At 48.8% G+C, this 17018-nt stretch overlaps 1 protein-coding gene across 6 annotated transcripts in view; it reads left to right on the plus strand.

The window, feature by feature from the left end:
- The window catches only part of ATP11C (ATPase phospholipid transporting 11C), a 66410-nt gene that overhangs the window by 39998 nt on the left and 9394 nt on the right, over window positions 1–17018 (plus strand). For all 6 annotated transcript variants that reach the window (XM_065689247.1, XM_065689249.1, XM_065689246.1 and 3 more), the window contains 16 exons: window positions 522–719; window positions 1577–1738; window positions 2073–2230; window positions 3104–3175; window positions 4009–4082; window positions 4753–4856; window positions 5436–5617; window positions 6136–6399; window positions 7104–7278; window positions 7956–8058; window positions 9639–9784; window positions 10137–10196; window positions 11225–11352; window positions 13764–13899; window positions 15344–15409; window positions 16440–16543. In XM_065689247.1, the coding sequence (XP_065545319.1) occupies window positions 522–719; window positions 1577–1738; window positions 2073–2230; window positions 3104–3175; window positions 4009–4082; window positions 4753–4856; window positions 5436–5617; window positions 6136–6399; window positions 7104–7278; window positions 7956–8058; window positions 9639–9784; window positions 10137–10196; window positions 11225–11352; window positions 13764–13899; window positions 15344–15409; window positions 16440–16543 (2132 nt within the window). The remainder of the gene's footprint in view (window positions 1–521; window positions 720–1576; window positions 1739–2072; window positions 2231–3103; window positions 3176–4008; window positions 4083–4752; window positions 4857–5435; window positions 5618–6135; window positions 6400–7103; window positions 7279–7955; window positions 8059–9638; window positions 9785–10136; window positions 10197–11224; window positions 11353–13763; window positions 13900–15343; window positions 15410–16439; window positions 16544–17018) is intronic.

Raw genomic sequence — 17018 nt, forward strand, 5'->3', positions numbered from 1 at the left:
CTGAACTCGAGCTATCTTTGAGCTTTGAGTAGGCAAACTTGAATTGAGGTCACGTCAACCAGCTTCCTCAACTTGCTGAGACACAGGCAGTCAAGCCTGAAAGAGTGAGTGGAACTGTATAGAGATTGGTTATTTGATGGATTATTGAGTAGGATTTATAGGGATGTCACTGCATCAGTTGAACCCTTGCCATAGCTTGCTCCTTGTTCCTATTGCTTGAGGTCACAATGAGCCTGTACTCTAGTGTATTTTGGAGGGGAATATACTTGCATAAAACGTTGTTTGGTCACTGTTAAGTAGTGAGATGCACTCTTGTGTTCTGCCCTTGTAGATCTGCAGAAAACAGTGAGATTTCTGCATCAAAGGAAATTGGAATATGGCTTTGTATCTTAGCTGTATTTCCAGGTTGTCTTTTTCCATTTAACCTTAGAGAAAAGCTCTCTAAACCCCCAGAGGTGCTGCTGTAAATCACCCCTGAATGGGCACCAACTGCATCATCTTCTCCCTCTTTTCCATCGCAGGTCCTGCGGATGTTCACAGACTTCTTGTCGTTTATGGTCCTCTTCAATTTCATTATCCCAGTCTCCATGTATGTTACGGTGGAGATGCAGAAGTTCTTGGGCTCCTTCTTCATCTCCTGGGACAAGGAGATGTATGATGAGGAAATAAAAGAGGGGGCCTTGGTGAACACCTCGGACCTGAACGAAGAGCTTGGGCAGGTCAGAACATGCTCTGTTTGCATCTGCTTGGGTGAAACCATCCTCCCTGATAGAACCTTTGTTGTAGCAGCCCTTTGTGGTCCCCTCAGGGCAGAGCTTCAGCCGGTTTGGTGGCACTTTCTATTTAATGTGATTCCACTCTCTCCATGAAACGGATAAGGTTATAAATAGAGCATGAAAGAGCAGGAATTGGGTCATGCCGGTTGTTTCTATATTGGGGAATATCGGGCGCAGGGCTCTGCCTGTCGGGGTGGTTTTGCTGTCACTGCCTCAGTTTGAAGATGAAAACCCTGATGTCTCTTCAAGGACTAATGAAAATTGCATGCCCAGAGAGATGTGCATGAGACAGCTCAGGCTTCCCTTTCCTTATCTGCGTCAGGAGAGGGTGAGCGGAGGGTCTCTGTAGTGCCTCCAGCTTCTTGTTTGGCTTTAAACCCCATAAATAAGTATTTGGAGTAGCAATTGCCTGATTTAAATGCAGCACCAAGATGAAAAGCCCCCAAAGGAGGCAGCAGACCTGCGGCAACAGCTATAGAAGCACTAGGACCTATAGCAAAGGACCCAATAAAGAGGATGAGGGGAAAGAGATGAGCATGGAAACAGCTTTCAGTCTTCAGGCACCTGTGCCATGGGCTGGAGAACAAAGAGAAGCTGCTCTGGGGAGCGAAGTAGTAGAATACACAGTGGTGTAACTCCTATTGGGTGTGTTTTGGAGGGGCCAGGTTAGGATAGCAGCAAAGTACTCCCCACCATTGGCAGAGGAGCAGTAAAATGCCCCAGGCATGTGGCTTTGGGGGGCTCCTTCCCTGGTGCATGGGTCTGGGGTGCAGTGGGGCAGCCCGCTTGCTTGCTTCTAGGTGGAATATGTCTTCACGGACAAAACTGGGACCCTGACGGAGAACAGCATGGAGTTCATTGAGTGCTGCATCGATGGGCACAAGTACAAGGACTGCATTTCGGAGGTGGATGGCTTCTCTCAGACCGACGGGCCCCGAAAGTACTATGGCAAAGCGGAAAAGGTAGGGAATGTGCATGTTGATGGCTGTTAGGGGCTTGTGGTCACCTCCTGGCTGGGTAAATACATCCAAAAAGAGTGGGTGCTGGTGATACGGTTTTAAAGTGTGCACACACCAGGAGCACAGCCAAGGGCTGTGAGGTGGGCTCAGTGCATCCATCCCTGGCGGTGTTCAAGGCCAGGTTGGACAGAACCTTGGTGCCATGGTTTAGTGTGAGGTGTCCCTGCCCGTGGCAGGGGGGTTGGAACTGGATGTTCTTAAGGTCCTTTCCAACCCGAACTATTCTGTGATTCTATGGTGTTAAGCTGGTAACAAGCCCTCCTTTCCTCCTGCCTAGAGCCGTGAGGAGCTGTTCCTGCGAGCCCTCTGCCTGTGCCACACTGTCCAGATCAAGGAAGCAGACCAAGTGGATGGGCTGATGGGGCAACCAGAACGCAAATACACCTACATCTCCTCCTCCCCAGATGAGATTGCTTTGGTGAAAGGCGCGGAAAAGTAAGGATATGAAGGTGTTGGGGTGTTTCATTCCCTCTCTCTGGTGGAGGGAGGTGAGGGTTATGTGAAGGAAATAGGCCCCTTTCCCCAGTCAAGACCACAGCGCTCTATGGGAAGCACATTGCAATACCAACACTGAGCCTGACCCTCAGCTCTGTGAAGCAGTCTGAGCCTGTGGGTTTAAATGAACTCCTTGTAACAGGGATGCTCTGCAAAGGGTCTTCCCTGAGCAGGTTCTTGGTGCTGCAGGGCCTGACTGGGGCAGAGGCTCCTTTGCTGGAGCCCCCAAAGCCATGTGTTTTAACCCACAAGAAACAGAGAACAGTAACTGTGTGCATACTGCAGCCAGCTTGCATCCTTGTGTGCAGTGGCAAAATAATGGGCTGGGTTGTTGTTACCAAACCCACACTGGAATCCTGTCAAAGATGCTCAAGACCAGGTTGGATGGGGTTTTGATCAACCTGCTCTAGTGGAAGGTGTCCCTGCCCATGGCAGGGGGTTGGAACTGGATGAGCTTTAAGGTCCCCACCAACCCAAACCATTCTATGCTATTACCAGCCCCTAGGTTTTAGACAGAGCCTGTTGCAGCCGTATGTACTTGCTTATGGCTTGTAAATCTGCTGGAGACGCAGGGGGCTGCATCCAGAGGCTTTCAGCATCTGTGCACTGCGATGCCCAGCTCCCCAAGTCAGCCAGCACATCATAGCAGGCTCTGCATGGAGCAAGCAAACAGCCAGTCAGGCTTTTTAGCTCGGGCTCCCTAACTTCATCGTTCTCCTCTGCCGTGCAGGAGGTGAAACGAGAACGTTGTGAATGTCTGACCTGTGCCAATGGGTGTTTTCAATGTTGTTCTGTCCTTTTGTTTATTGACAGGTATGGTTTCACTTTTCTAGGACTCGAAAATGATTTCATGAAAATCCGAAACCAAAAGAACGAAACTGAAATGTAAGTGCTGGTAGTGGGGGGGATGCTGCTGAGGAGCAGGGCTGCTTGTGCTGCACTGCCTCCCACCCAGCCTCCATTGAGTGTGGTCTACGTGGCCAACCTGGCAAGGGCAAAGCTGTTCCTTTTTGAGGGCTGTTGGACCATGCTGACCTGCCCTCAAACTCACATCCCTTTCACAGAGTGCAGCACAGCAGGGTGCAGGCTGAAAGGTTTTGCTTGCAAAAAGCTGCTGGTGGCTTTAGTGGTGTCTAAATTCAGGTCCCTTTAGTGCCTGCAGTCTCTTGCGTGTATACGTCATCCATACCCCACTGTGCAAGTGGCTGCTGGGATACATGGGGTGGTTGCTGGCCTTATGGGGCCTCACAGCAGGATGCTGTAACCCTGAACTGTGTGATACGGCTGCCATCCCTGTCACTCTTTTCCCTTTCTGAGCTGATAATAATGAGATTTCCCCCTCTGCTCACAGCCTGGGGGACATCCGAGGATCACTGACCTAATCCAGGCACTTCCTGAGGCCTTGCCTTCCCAAGCAAGTTTCACTTCTTGCTGCCCTTATGGTGGAACTCCTTATTTGAATGTCGGAGGCAATGTCTCTGCCTGCAGTACACGGTGCTGCAGCCTGGCCTCAGTGCACTGCTGGGCACCAGCACCCTCAGCCGCATGTTCAGAGCAGCACTTAAGGGGGGTTTACTCCAGTTTCTTGTGCAGTAGCTGTAAAAAGCACATTGCTCAGTGCAGGGTGTATTGATTCCTGCAGCAGAACTCCATGATTTTATGTCTTAAAGAGCTGGTTTTCTTCTACTGAGTCTAAGCTGCTTGATTTTCTTCTGAAGGTACCAGCTTCTCCATGTGTTGAACTTCGATCCTGTCCGTCGCCGTATGAGCGTCATTGTGAGAACCACCGCAGGTACAGTTAAAAGGCATTTCTGGACTCATACACGTGTGCATATGTACAAATGTAGAACACATCCTTCACCGCTCTAACCCAGAGGCAGAGCTGTAAGGTTTTCTAAGCTGCTCCAAGTTCTGTAGTGGGGCTGGTTGGGATAGAGTTGATTTTCTCCATAGCAGCCATTGGGGACCAGCAGCAGGTGAGGGGAGGAGACAGAGATGGGGAGGATGACCTATGGTAAGCTGCTGCTGGACTTGTTCCAGCCTGAAAGTACAAATACATGGGGGGAGAAGTGAGACCCATCCCCTAAGTAGGATGGGATTTCATGGGGAGAGGAGACAGAAACTCAAGAGGTCACCATCCGTCTCAAGTGTCAGGCCCAAAAGGTTATAGGATGCTGGGTTTATCCTCCCTAGAAAGGTTGCCAGAGTTTCTAAATAGGAAAAACTAAACTGCTGTGTGCAGCCTGTTGAAGAAAGCTTGCTCAGAGGCACAAGGGGCACCCCATGTCCAGCCTGAGGGCATGAAAGCTTTGCACAGGTTAGTGTAAGGCCACTGGGCTTCCAGCAGTACTGCCTTTGTCCGGCCAGATTTCCTCCCTCTGCATCACTTGCTGGAGCTATTGAAGCTGTGAAGTCTCTCTACAGCATGTGATGGCTATAAACTATTTATAATTTGCTTTCAGGGAAGTTGCTTCTCTTCTGTAAAGGAGCAGACTCCTCAATTTTTCCAAGGGTGCAGCAAGAAGAAATCCAACAAACAAAAGTCCACGTGGACCGCAATGCTATGGTGAGCACGTGGATGGAATGTGGCTGGCTCCTGGGGTCAGGAAAGTCTTATTCCAAACATAGGGATGTGGCGTTGCTTTGGAGGGAAGTGTTGAAAATCCGAGTGTCACTTCACACTGGTTTGAAGCCAGGCTTTTTTCCTTTTCTGTTTCGTTGGCTTCCACCTTTAGTTGAGCTTTGGTTTACTTATATGGTCTCCATCACGGTTGTGTCCAAGCATCTCCCATGCCAGTTAAAAATAGACATAACAAGAGCAGGCTGTTTACTGTGGGGAGAGAAGTGCTTGGGCCCAGTCGTGGTCCCTGCTCTCCCTGCTGGATGCACGCTCTCAGCACTGGTCCTTCTCTCTGCCATATTAGATGCACATAATAATCATAACCAAGGTTACTCTGATAGGGAGAAGTTACTGTATAAAGACGGAGAAATTGGTCTTTTAAGCCAACAAATTGTCCTTGCTGTCAGGGTCAGCACTGCCAGGAAGCACTGATGGTGGAGAAAAGCACTAACCCTCGAGTGGGGAGTGGAGAAAACCTGCTTTTAGAGCACTTGTCCACTATATTTTCCCTCTTTCCCCTACTAGGATGGCTACAGAACACTGTGCGTGGCCTTCAAAGAACTCACTCAAAAGGAGTATGACAAAATAGACAAACAACTGAATGAAGCAAAGATGGCTCTGCAGGACAGGGAGGAAAAGATGGCAAAGGTTTTTGAAGACACAGAAGCAGACATGCACTTGATTGGGGCTACAGCTGTAGAAGACAGGTAAAGAGGTGCCCATCACCACCAGCACTGTGATATCGCTGTGGTGGAGCTGAGCATCCAGGCGGATGCTGGAAGTGTCCAGGACAATTAATTACTCCATGGCACAACCATTACATAGTGCCCTAGTTGCTAAAATTGGCTGGCGTAGTAAGAATTAGGATTTATTAATGAAACTACGGAAGTACTCGAGCTTCTAGAGGGTGAATTAAGCACGCAGCGTTAATTTGCACATCAAAACAGATCCCGTTTCGCTTGCAGATGTAGTAACTGCATGTGTAAATTAAACTCTTACTCTTGACTTGAGGTCTCGCAATGTAAAGCAGTGATTGCTTCTTTTGGCTGCAAATAACAGCTTGGGATTGCTGACTTCTAATCCTTATTCCTATGGCAGTGGTCTCTCCAGCTCAGGGGATAATCAACCAGCTTGTCTTGAGCTGGTGTTTCCTGCCTGCAGAACAAGGGTTCTGTGGGTTCAGCAAGGCCCAGCCCATGAAGTGATGCTTTGCTGCTTCTCGCAGGCTGCAGGAGCAGTTGGCAGAGACGATTGAAGCTCTGCACGCAGCTGGCATGAAGGTCTGGGTGCTGACAGGAGACAAGATGGAAACTGCCAAGTCCACGTGCTACGCCTGCAGGCTCTTCCAGACCAGCACCGAGCTGCTGGAGCTGACGGCGAGGACGGTGGGCGACAGCGACAGGAAGGAGGATCGGCTCCATGAGCTGCTGATGGAGTACCACAAAAAGCTGATTCAGGATGTTCCCAAAAGCCGGGGGGGACTGAAGAGGTGAGTGAGCAAGCGGACGCGGCCCATGTATGTTTTGGGTGTGGATGCGAAGCCTATAGAGAAATAGGACCACGTTATGGCCCTGGGGACTGGCTCCTTCACTCTGCTCATCATCTCTAGTAGTAGTTGGTTTTGAACTTAGTTATGCAGTTCTGTTAGTAAAGGGTGCATGTTAAATCCAAACTTTTTAAGATTGCTAAACCCCCTAAATGGGATGGGGAGAAGTGATTTTTGGAGCAGCTCTGCTCCGGAGCCAGGCTGAGAGAGCTGGGCTGGGGCAGCCTGGAGAAGAGAAGGCTCCTGAAGGGGAGACCTGTGCAGCTCCAGTGCCTAAAGGGGCTGCAGGAAACCTGGAGAGGGGCTTGGGACAAGGGCCTGTAGGGACAGGCCAAGGGGAATGGCTTGAACCTGCCCGAGGGGAGACTGAGCTGAGCTCTTAGGCAGAAGCTCTTCCCTGTGAGGGTGCTGAGGCGCTGGCACAGGGTGCCCAGAGAAGCTGTGGCTGCCCCATCCCTGGCAGTGCTCAAGGCCAGGTTGGACACAGGGGCTTGGAGCAAGCTGCTCCAGTGGAAGGGGTCCCTGCCCGTGGCAGGGGTAGGATCTGGATGAGCTTCGAGGTCCCTTCCAACACAGCCCAGTCTATGATACAGGCAGTTAACTTCCTGAAGTCTGATTTTGTTTCGATCATGTTCCTTGCATTCCAGAAGCTGGACCTTGACCCAAGAGTACGGCCTGATTATAGATGGCTCAACGCTGTCGCTGATACTGAACCCTTCTCAGGACTCTGGTTCTAGTAATTACAAGAACATCTTCCTACAGATCTGCTTGAAGTGTGCTGCAGTCCTCTGCTGCCGGATGGCTCCCTTGCAGAAAGCACAGGTATTCACGCTGCTTTTAATGGGCCGAAGCACATCATTATGTGATGTGATGCACCTTTAATCCATCAGCTGGGTCTTGACCTGATCATGATCACCTAGGACTTCTACAGCCTTATGTGTAAGCCTCATCTGAACTTCGGAGTGTGATGGGAACACATCAGTCTTTCAAATGTGAATGTAAACCCTTTGTTTAATATGCCTGCAGGAAGCCACAAACCCAAGCCAAGTAGAATTAAACAACCCTCCCTGTCTGTTCTTTTTCCCTTTCCAAATTCCTCAAGTGGAGTCCATGACATCCTCACACCAGTGGATGGGATCCAAGCCTGATAAGCAGCTTGTTTCTGCCCCTCTTCCACACAAGAGGGTTTCCTGCATCCCAAAACACATGAGAAGTCCCATCTTCGAGAGAGCAGGGTCTGACAGCAGGGAAGGGCAGGATGCTGCTGCCTGGCAGTTGTTTTTAAACGCTGTCCTTCATCCCTGTGCAGCTGGATCCTGGCTTTTGCTCTGGTTGGTGACTGAGAAGGAAGTAACAAGGAGGTTTATTGATGTGAACCCTCCTGGTGTTATTTTCCCTGGTCGTTTGTCCTGGGGGGCTCTTGCAAATGGGGCAGTTGGGGGTCTCTGGAGGCTTTTTCACTGAATGTTTGGTTTCTGCTCTGTCCTTGGTTGGTTTAGATTGTGCGGATGGTGAAGAACACCAAAGGGAGCCCGATAACGCTCTCCATAGGGGATGGTGCAAATGATGTCAGCATGATTCTGGAAGCGCATGTTGGAATAGGTAAGACCCCCTGATAACACCCATCTGATGCCTAAGAGCTGTCTGCTGTTGGCTGGGGCTCAGTCAGTGTTTCTGGTTGCACGTGGCTACACTGATCCCACCGGAAAATGCAGGAAGTCTGCTGTTGTTTTCTTTGGAGCCAGGGTTGGCTGGATATCATCATGTACTGCTCACCTTCAACAGCACCACTCTCTTCATCAGTCATAGCTACAGATGGCCTTCAAAAACTGTATGGCCACACTGAAGGTGATAAAGGTTGGTTGCTGGTCAGAGAATAAAGGCACAAGCAGCAGACCAATGGTGATTACCGGCAGTTGTGGCACAGGCAGTGCAATGAGAACACCAGGCTGTATTAGGATAACAGGTCAGAGCTGCCAGTAACTCCACTGGGCCCCCGCATGTGTTCCTGGGGGCTGATGCTCAGTTCTGTTGTATGCCCTGTGTGTGTGACATTGAACCACTGGAGACCTTTGTAGTAAAGAAGGGTTGATGGAAGGGAAAGAGCAACCTCTTTATTTGGGGCTGTTGGAAATGCCACAGTGCTCTCTAATGAATGAGGTCCCAGGGCAGTTGGGTTGGATGTGGCTTTTGAGAGAACAAAACTGCCTTTCTTGAGCTCAGCTCTGCGGGTACATCTGAAACAGCCGGGCGTGTGCTGTGAAATAACCAGGCTGGGCGAGATACGGGCAAGCGCTGGGGAAACCAGTTCCTGATCTGTCGTCGGGCTTGCTGAGATACGCCGCCCCACACTCTTCCATAGGAGCTCCGACAGCTCAACCTAAATACAGCTTGAGAAACTCCAGAGGCAGGTCTGAGTGGTGTGGAGCCAAAACCATGCTGAGGATTGCAGCACGTCACTGTGTTACTCTCCTGGGGCACTGAGAGGGAAATGCTGCATTATGTCATGGCCTGAGACAGTGGTGTGAACAAACCTAGTGGGCAGCATTTGTCCAGATTAAACCTATACCACAGCATCAATCCAGATTCCAGTCATTTAGGGATTACCCTATACCATAGCATAGCCCAGATTCCAATACATTAGGGATTAACCCTATACCACAGCATCAGTCTAGATTCCAGTATGTTAGGGATTAACCCTATACCACAGAATCAATCCAGATTCCAGTCCATTAAGGATCATCCCTATACCATAGCATCAGTCCAGATTCCAGTCCCTTAAGGATCATCTCTATACCATAGCATCAGTCCAGATTTCAGTCCCTTAAGGATCATCTCTATACCATAGCATCAGTCCAGATTTCAGTCCCTTAAGGATCATCTCTATACCATAGCATCAGTCCAGATTTCAGTCCCTTAAGGATCATCTCTATACCATAGCATCAGTCCAGATTTCAGTCCCTTAAGGATCATCTCTATACCATAGCATCAGTCCAGATTTCAGTCCCTTAAGGATCATCTTTATACCATAGCATCAGTCCAGATTCCAGTACATTAGGAATTAACCCTATACCATAGCATCAGTCCAGATTCCAGTCCCATAGAGATTAGCCCTGTACTGTAGCATCAATCCAGATTCCAGTCCTTTAGGGATTAACACCTTGCTATGCTTCTGTCTCCAGGTATAAAAGGCAAAGAAGGGCGTCAGGCTTCCAGAAACAGTGACTATGCTGTGCCAAAGTTTAAACATTTAAGAAAATTGCTACTAGCACATGGGCATTTATACTATGTGAGAATTGCACACCTTGTACAGTATTTCTTCTATAAGGTAAGCGTGTGTGTGCAGTTTATGCCTTTGCTTATGCTATGGATTACTTCAGTAAGAGAAACAAATAGTAAACAGGATCATCTGTAGCTCTGTTTTCCTTCCCTGGATCAGGATATGTCTCTGCCGTGTGCCTGTCCATTGGAACTAGTGCTTACAAGGGAATGTGAGCATGATTTTCTTCTGCAGATACTGACTGCTCCTTGGGTTAGTTTTGTGCTTGGTAGAAGACAGTGCCCTGATTTGTCTGGTAGTGTCATGTCAGGCGCTAATGGCTGGAAATGGGAACAACGGTTTGGATTTAGGCTGAGAAGTCCTCATTTCCCTGCTCACCGCTTGTCCTTTGTTTCCCCAGAACCTCTGCTTCATTTTGCCGCAGTTTTTATACCAGTTCTTCTGTGGATTCTCACAGCAGGTAACTTCCAGTGACGTGTCTCTGGAGCCACGATAAAAAGCAAGGACCTCAGTGAGGTGTCCTAGCAGAGGCTTGGCTTATAGCACCCTCTCCCTTCCTCACCTTGCTGCAGAGGACAGTAGGAACCGACCTTATTGCTAAATGCTGTTGTCTAAAACATAATATGTGTGAGACCCATAGCTGAAAAGAAAGAAATCTGCTTTCTTTCCTTTCCCATCCACCACCCAGGAATAAGTAATGAGAGAGGGGTTTAGCTGGTTTCTCACCACCCTATTTTGCTGCTTCTGCTTCTCTTAAATAAAGCAGCTTTCAAAGAAGCCCTGATTTGTTCCCCTGTGCTGCATTTCCCTGCATTGAAAGTGTCTCTTAAAAGGCAGAACAGCTCATTCTTTTCTGACAGCCTTTAAAAAGAGACATCCCAAGTGTCATCACTTGCTTAGTCCAAATGAGTGTCAGATGAGAGACAGATCAGTGCGGAGAGCGGGTTCACGTGCTTGGAGATGAGAGCTTTGGCCTTTGTGTCAGCTTAATGGGCTTGTGTGTCTGTTTGGGCTCCGAAGCAATGGTGAGGAAGAGTAAATGATAGGAGATAATTCTCTGCTTCTCTTGGCAGAAGCACTTGCCTTTTTCCCCCCCTCTTTAAAAGAAGAAGCTGTAGTTCCTCTAAACCAGTCTAGCCTTTAGAGAGTCACAGGAGACATCGAGTGTATTAATAGAACCAGCAGCACAAGAGCAGCCACAGGAAAGCTGTGGGAAGGGCTGTTGAATCATGGCTTTCTGGAGAATGAGCTGGAGATGAGACCAGCCAGTTACAAAACTTCCTGGCAATGGGAGCAGGGTCCTGGCCATGCAGCTTGCATTGCATGGAGCATGACCCCTATCGAATGAAACCATCCCATGTGGCTGTGACAAAGGGATGAATCTGTAGGGTACGTACAGCAGCAGTAGCTTGGAACTTTAAACCTCTTTGTGGGGAGACTTCTGAAGTGGAATTTCTGTCTCATTTGACCTTTTCTTCCTCTTTCAAGCCACTGTATGACGCTGCTTATCTTACCATGTACAACATCTGCTTCACATCACTACCCATCCTGGCTTACAGCCTCCTGGAGCAGCACATCAACATCGACACACTGACCTCAGATCCTCAGCTCTATATGTAAGTAGCACTGGACTGGGTAAGCCTGTTCACAGCTTGGTTAACCATGGTTTAAGTTGTGTTGGTGCAGGAGTGTGAGCAGGTGTCACCACTTGTGTTGGTGATGGAGTCACCATGAACTGCAGAAAAGGCTGTTTCTGTCTCTGCTGGCTCCGTGTTAGAGCTGAGCAATGTCCTATTTACTGCCCATTTCTACTTATTTTGTTGTCTAACAGTATTTGGTCTGGCCAATTGCACTGCTGTGTCTCTGTAAGAAAAATAAACTGTAGGTGGAATTCTTCATCCATAGGAAAAATCAATCCGTGTGGCCAAGACCATCCGTTCACCTTAGCTTTGGGTAGGCAGCGTGAGCCAAGCCCATGATAAAGCATGTAATGGATGGAGGGAGGATCTGCCTTTCAGGGGGAAAAAAAGGTCCTCTCGTTTTGAGAAAGACAAATGTTTCTGAAGCCCAGCTCAGGCAGGTAGTTTCTCAGCTTGTCTAAATGGATGTCATCCCCCAGGCTTCCCCTCCAAAGGCCAAATGCCCAGATCAGAGCCTGTTACCAGGGAATTCTGCTGTTTGGTCCACACACTCGGAGTTTTCTGCTGCATCGCCCAGGAAAAAGGCAGTTTAAGAGGAGGCTGTCTCCCTCTGCTTTGCTGGTTGCTTTCTCCCCTTCCTTGGTTGCAGTGGGGAGAGGATCCAGCCTCCCATGGAAACAGAGATGCTTCCTGTCTTCCTCCCACCCTTGCCCATGTACTCACACTTGGGTGCAGCCCTTCAGGAAGGACTAAGGAAAGAAGCTTTTTTGGGGAGGACCCTGTTCATGCATCCCTGTTGCTAATTCCTGTGATGGGCAGCAAGCACAGGCTGGGACTGCTTTGGCCGCTGCCCTGTGCGAGCCCTGTCACCATCCTAAGATGCTCCTCAGCGTGGAGGAGCTGTGTGTGGCAGGACCATGTTCAAGCCAAGAGTGATGCCTTTGCAGGGTCAGGGTGGGGAATCAGACATCACACAACCTAAAGGCATTGTGTGAATGTTACTTTAGGTATGGAAGAATCAGAATGCAACAAGCAGTGTGAGGGTAGGAAAGGGCTTGGGTGCTTTTGAAGTGAGTGCTCAGATCCATGATTGATTAGACCTCCGTGTTCCTCCACTTGTATGGCAAAATGCCACCTCTTGTATCTTTAAATAGGTAATTGAATATTGTGTGACATAGACCGATAACAACAGCCTCATGCATTGGGCTGGTGACTGATCTCTGGGGTCTGTTCATTGAGGGAAAGCATGAATTGTGCAGGCAGGTAGCTGCAGGTTGAATAGTCATGCCTATGTATGTGCTGCTGAATGCAGGACTGCTGCTGTGTGCAGTGCTGAGCTGCTGCACTGCAGATCTCTAGTCTGAGGGGCTGTAAAAACCTGTTTACGATGAGCACCGCAGGACTTCAGTGTGAATGCAAAGCAGAGCTCACAGAGGGACCTATTTTCCCTCTTGCAATAAAAAAGCCCCACTTACAGTCTGGTTTATCCATGCTCTTTACTCATGCCCAGATTGTGGTATGCTAGAGCATTGTTGCTGCATCATCACGCATAGGATTCAATAGGGGGTTGGTTTAGAAACTGCAGTTTTAGGAGCCCAGCACCACACCAGTTTGCAAGGTGCATCTTGCTGGGAATCCCTGTATTGCTTTAACAGTTAGGGGTTAAAATGAGAAAAGAATGGGGATTTTTGGTGCTTTTCTCTCCATCAATCTTCAGATTTTAAAGAAAGTAATCTGAAAAGATAATGATGCAGGAAACTTTGACTCCCTCCTGCCCTGATAGCTGCCCCCCGCTCCCTGGGCTCTGCCTGTGGTCCATGCACAGCTCTGCCCATCCCATCGCGCATCCCTTTGCTGCTGCTGCCTCTGTGCCAGATCTCATCCATCCGATATTCCAAGCCTCCTGCTGCAGCCCCCGTGTTAAAAACACCCTCCAAATGATTCGGGAGGTTATTTTCAGAAAGGCACCGCTTCCAGGAATGGGCTTTGCAGAGCTTTTCTCAACCAGGGAGTTGGTGCATTCAGCAAAAAGAGGGGAGCACACGATGCATTCACTGCATCCCATATGGCTGCTCTGGTTTTGAAATTGAGCAGTTGATACCAGACACTGTGCGTGGTGCAGGGGGTGAGGGAGAGGCTCAGGATGGTGTTAAAGCTGTTCACTTTGGGCTGGGTTTTGTTTTGATAAGGAGAAAATATGCTGAACCTCATACGGTCACTCACGACCAGCAGCTGCTTATAGCAGGCATCTATGGCAGGTGTTTGTGTTTCACCTCCTTGTCCCCTACAGCAAGAGCTTGCTCCAGAGCTGATCAGCTGGCTGCAAAGGGCTTTACAGCACATCCTAAACGTGATGGTGATGTTCTCGTTGCTCCCTCTTTTGGCAGGAAGGTTTCTGATAATGCCATGCTGCAGTGGAGGCCGTTCCTGTACTGGACCTTTCTGGGCGCCTTTGAAGGACTCGTGTTTTTCTTTGGGGTTTATTTTCTTTTCCAAAACTCATCGTTGGAAGATAATGGAAAGGTAATGCCGCCAAAACATACCCAAAAGGGAGAGCGATGACTGCTGCTTCTGTGCCCTGCCTCTCTATACGCCTGGCAGGGAACAGCTACACGCTTAATCTGTGCGGTGTCTCAAGTCTCATCCGATGGCGTAGCCTTGCTTATGGTGTGATTCTGCAGCAAATGCTTGAGATGAAACGTTTCCCAAATCGCCATGGAAACAGGGCAGAGCTGGTTAAACTCGCTAGGTAAAAGAACTAAGTCTCACACACAGCTTTATTCCAACCCAGCGAGCTTTGCACAGCCTATTCCACGGTTCCGTGTGATGCCAGGCCATGGCCCAGGGCAGGAGCAGGTTAAAAAAGAAGTTGGATTTCTCTTCTTTTCCCTTTTTTCTTTCCTTCTTTCCATTCTGCTCGTTCACTGAGTACAGAGCCAAGCCCTGGTGCAGACGTGGTGGCCTGAGCTGTCTCAGGACCCTTTCCCCACAGGGGTATGCAGTGTGTTATCCCATCTCCATCGATGGGAAGCCTCTTTCCATCATCACTTCTGACCCTGGAGAACACCTTAGGCTTTTTTAGCAGCAAACACTTGGAAAAAAGCTGATGAAATTTGTGTCTGCGTATGTTGCATCAGTGCCAACATTTATAGCCCCAGCTACATGCAGCCAAACCCCTGTACTGTAGATTCAGTGCTTTTCTGTATTTATAGCCATTCAGGTTGTATTCACTAGAAGACAAAGCACTGGTGTGTGCTTCAAATGCCGTCAGAGGTCAAGTCTGTGTGGCACTAAAAGAAGCTGTGTGGTTATGTCCTATTCTGTTGCCACTTCTGCCTGTGAGAACTGCTACCAGCAATCGTTCATGGTATCCATGTCTGTTTGAGTGACTCCTGTTTTGCTCCTATTGACTTTAATTTTTGTTGCATTGTTTGGAAGCTTTTACATTTCACTTTCTGTTTTGATGTATGCATTCAGGTCTTGACAGCCTTTGGTAAGCATCCCTCCCATTCATTGCCATCATTTGGATTCATAGACAGTATCTGCTTTTCTTTGTTGTGCGTAGTCACTAGTTACCTGCAACCCAGACCAGATGGCAAAATATACACACTGGTGCCTTCTGCAAACTGAGATGATGAGCAGAGGTATTGCAAGAAAGCAGAAACTGAGTAAATTGCCAAGAAATCATGACATACAGGTGGTCCAATGACTTGTATTGACATTGCTGTTAGTAGGAGGTTGTACCTGTCACCATCCCAGCTCTGGGTCCTCTGTCTATGTAGCACTGCATGGCACAGGGTAGAGTAGTGGGTAGCAATCGCCTCTCTGAGCATCAACACCCCGTAGTAGTTGCTCCATCCCGTCCTTCCCGTCCGGTCCCTGCTTGCACCCCTGTCCTCATCGTTGTTGCTGTGCCTCTCCAAGGAGATGGACCCAGACGCCTGCGGCAATGTAATGTGTTTTCCAGGTTTTTGGGAATTGGACCTTTGGGACGATTGTTTTCACTGTGCTGGTGTTCACCGTCACGCTGAAGGTGAGGATCTGCCTTGCTCCTGCAGGCACTTGTAGTAATTTTCCAATGCATGTGGATGTGGTGTCAGATCATGCAGTAAATGTGTTGAAGATGAAGTTTCTAAGACTACCCACCACTTAAATCTTCTCTTCCATAGAGGCAGAACTTCCTTATTGACCATTTGAGTCTGTATTCCTGGGCTGTAGTAAAGTATTTATGTCTTAGTTAAACTATTCTCCCATTATTTGGCCTCTTTTGAGAGCTTCAGTTAATTATGGCTGATTTCCCCCCACACCTTTAGCCCTTGGCATTCAGTTCAAGCAAGAGAGCAGCAAAGAGACCTTGTGTTTGTCCACCGTGTTTCAGACATGGCTTAAACAAGCACCAGAAGGATCACAGAAGCACATCTGTTAAGTAACAGCAGCAAATCTGCTTTGCTTCCCAGAGCATTCCAGAAGGAACAGTTTGCATAAGACCTTGCAAAAAGTCTTTTATGTTTGGTTCAGGACAGCAGGTGGTGGCAGGAGGCAATTACAGACCCTGTAACCTTTAGACATCTCTCCCCTCTCACAGCAGAGGTTGTATCAGATTTATCCTATTAAAAAGTGTCAGTTATCATTAGAACCTCACTGGTTCCCTGTTGATGTTGTGCCAATCTGTATTGAAAATGCCTGCACTGATGACAGGGGAGACTGAGCTGAGCTCTTAGGCAGAAGCTCTTCCCTGTGAGGGTGCTGAGGCGCTGGCACAGGGTGCCCAGAGAAGCTGTGGCTGCCCCATCCCTGGCAGTGCTCAAGGCCAGGTTGGACACAGGGGCTTGGAGCAAGCTGCTCCAGTGGAAGGGGTCCCTGCCCGTGGCAGGGGCTGGAGCTGGAGGAGCTTTGAGGTCCCTTGGTGCTATGATTCTATGTTCCCTGGTGCACATGTACAGAGGTAGCTCTTTGGAGAACCTTCAACCTTAATGTGAAACCAGCCTGAGAAGTCACATAAATACAATGAGATGTGCCCTGCATGTAATGCCTGTTCTCTGTCTCTCTTGATACTCACACAGCTAGCACTAGATACCCGATTCTGGACGTGGATGAACCACTTTGTGATCTGGGGCTCCCTTGCCTTCTACGTGTTTTTCTCATTCTTCTGGGGAGGAGTCATTTGGCAAGTATCTGTTCTTCTTTTCCTGGTGCTTTCCTAGGGGAATGCCCAGCACCGGCTTTGTGGGAGTCATGTCTGCAGCATCCCCTCATTTGGATTATCCAGGTTATTCGGGACATCCGTATGGATGTCAGGGTGTGTGCAGCCATGCTTCTTTCTCTACTGGGAATGGAAGGGATGGTACCTCCATCCAATTCACACTAAAGGCTGGTGCTGGAGAGGGCTGTTGCATGATGAGATGTGCTGGAGGAGGTCTGTCAGCCTGAAAGCAGATAAAGCTGTGGTTGTCATTGAAGTGCTTGGCTTTGACAAGAGGTGGTTTGCTTTTCTGCCTTTGAGGTCATTTCTGGTGCTGAGGCCCTTGTCCTTCATTAGGAGGTTTTGCGATAAATATTTCAGGATCTGTTTGTGCATGTAGATGGGAACGAAAGGAAAAACTGATGGGAGATACAGAAGGGAAGGAGCAGATGAGGCAGAT

This window comes from Lathamus discolor, chromosome 9, assembly GCF_037157495.1.
Source record: "Lathamus discolor isolate bLatDis1 chromosome 9, bLatDis1.hap1, whole genome shotgun sequence".
NCBI classification, from domain to species: Eukaryota; Metazoa; Chordata; class Aves; order Psittaciformes; family Psittacidae; genus Lathamus; species Lathamus discolor.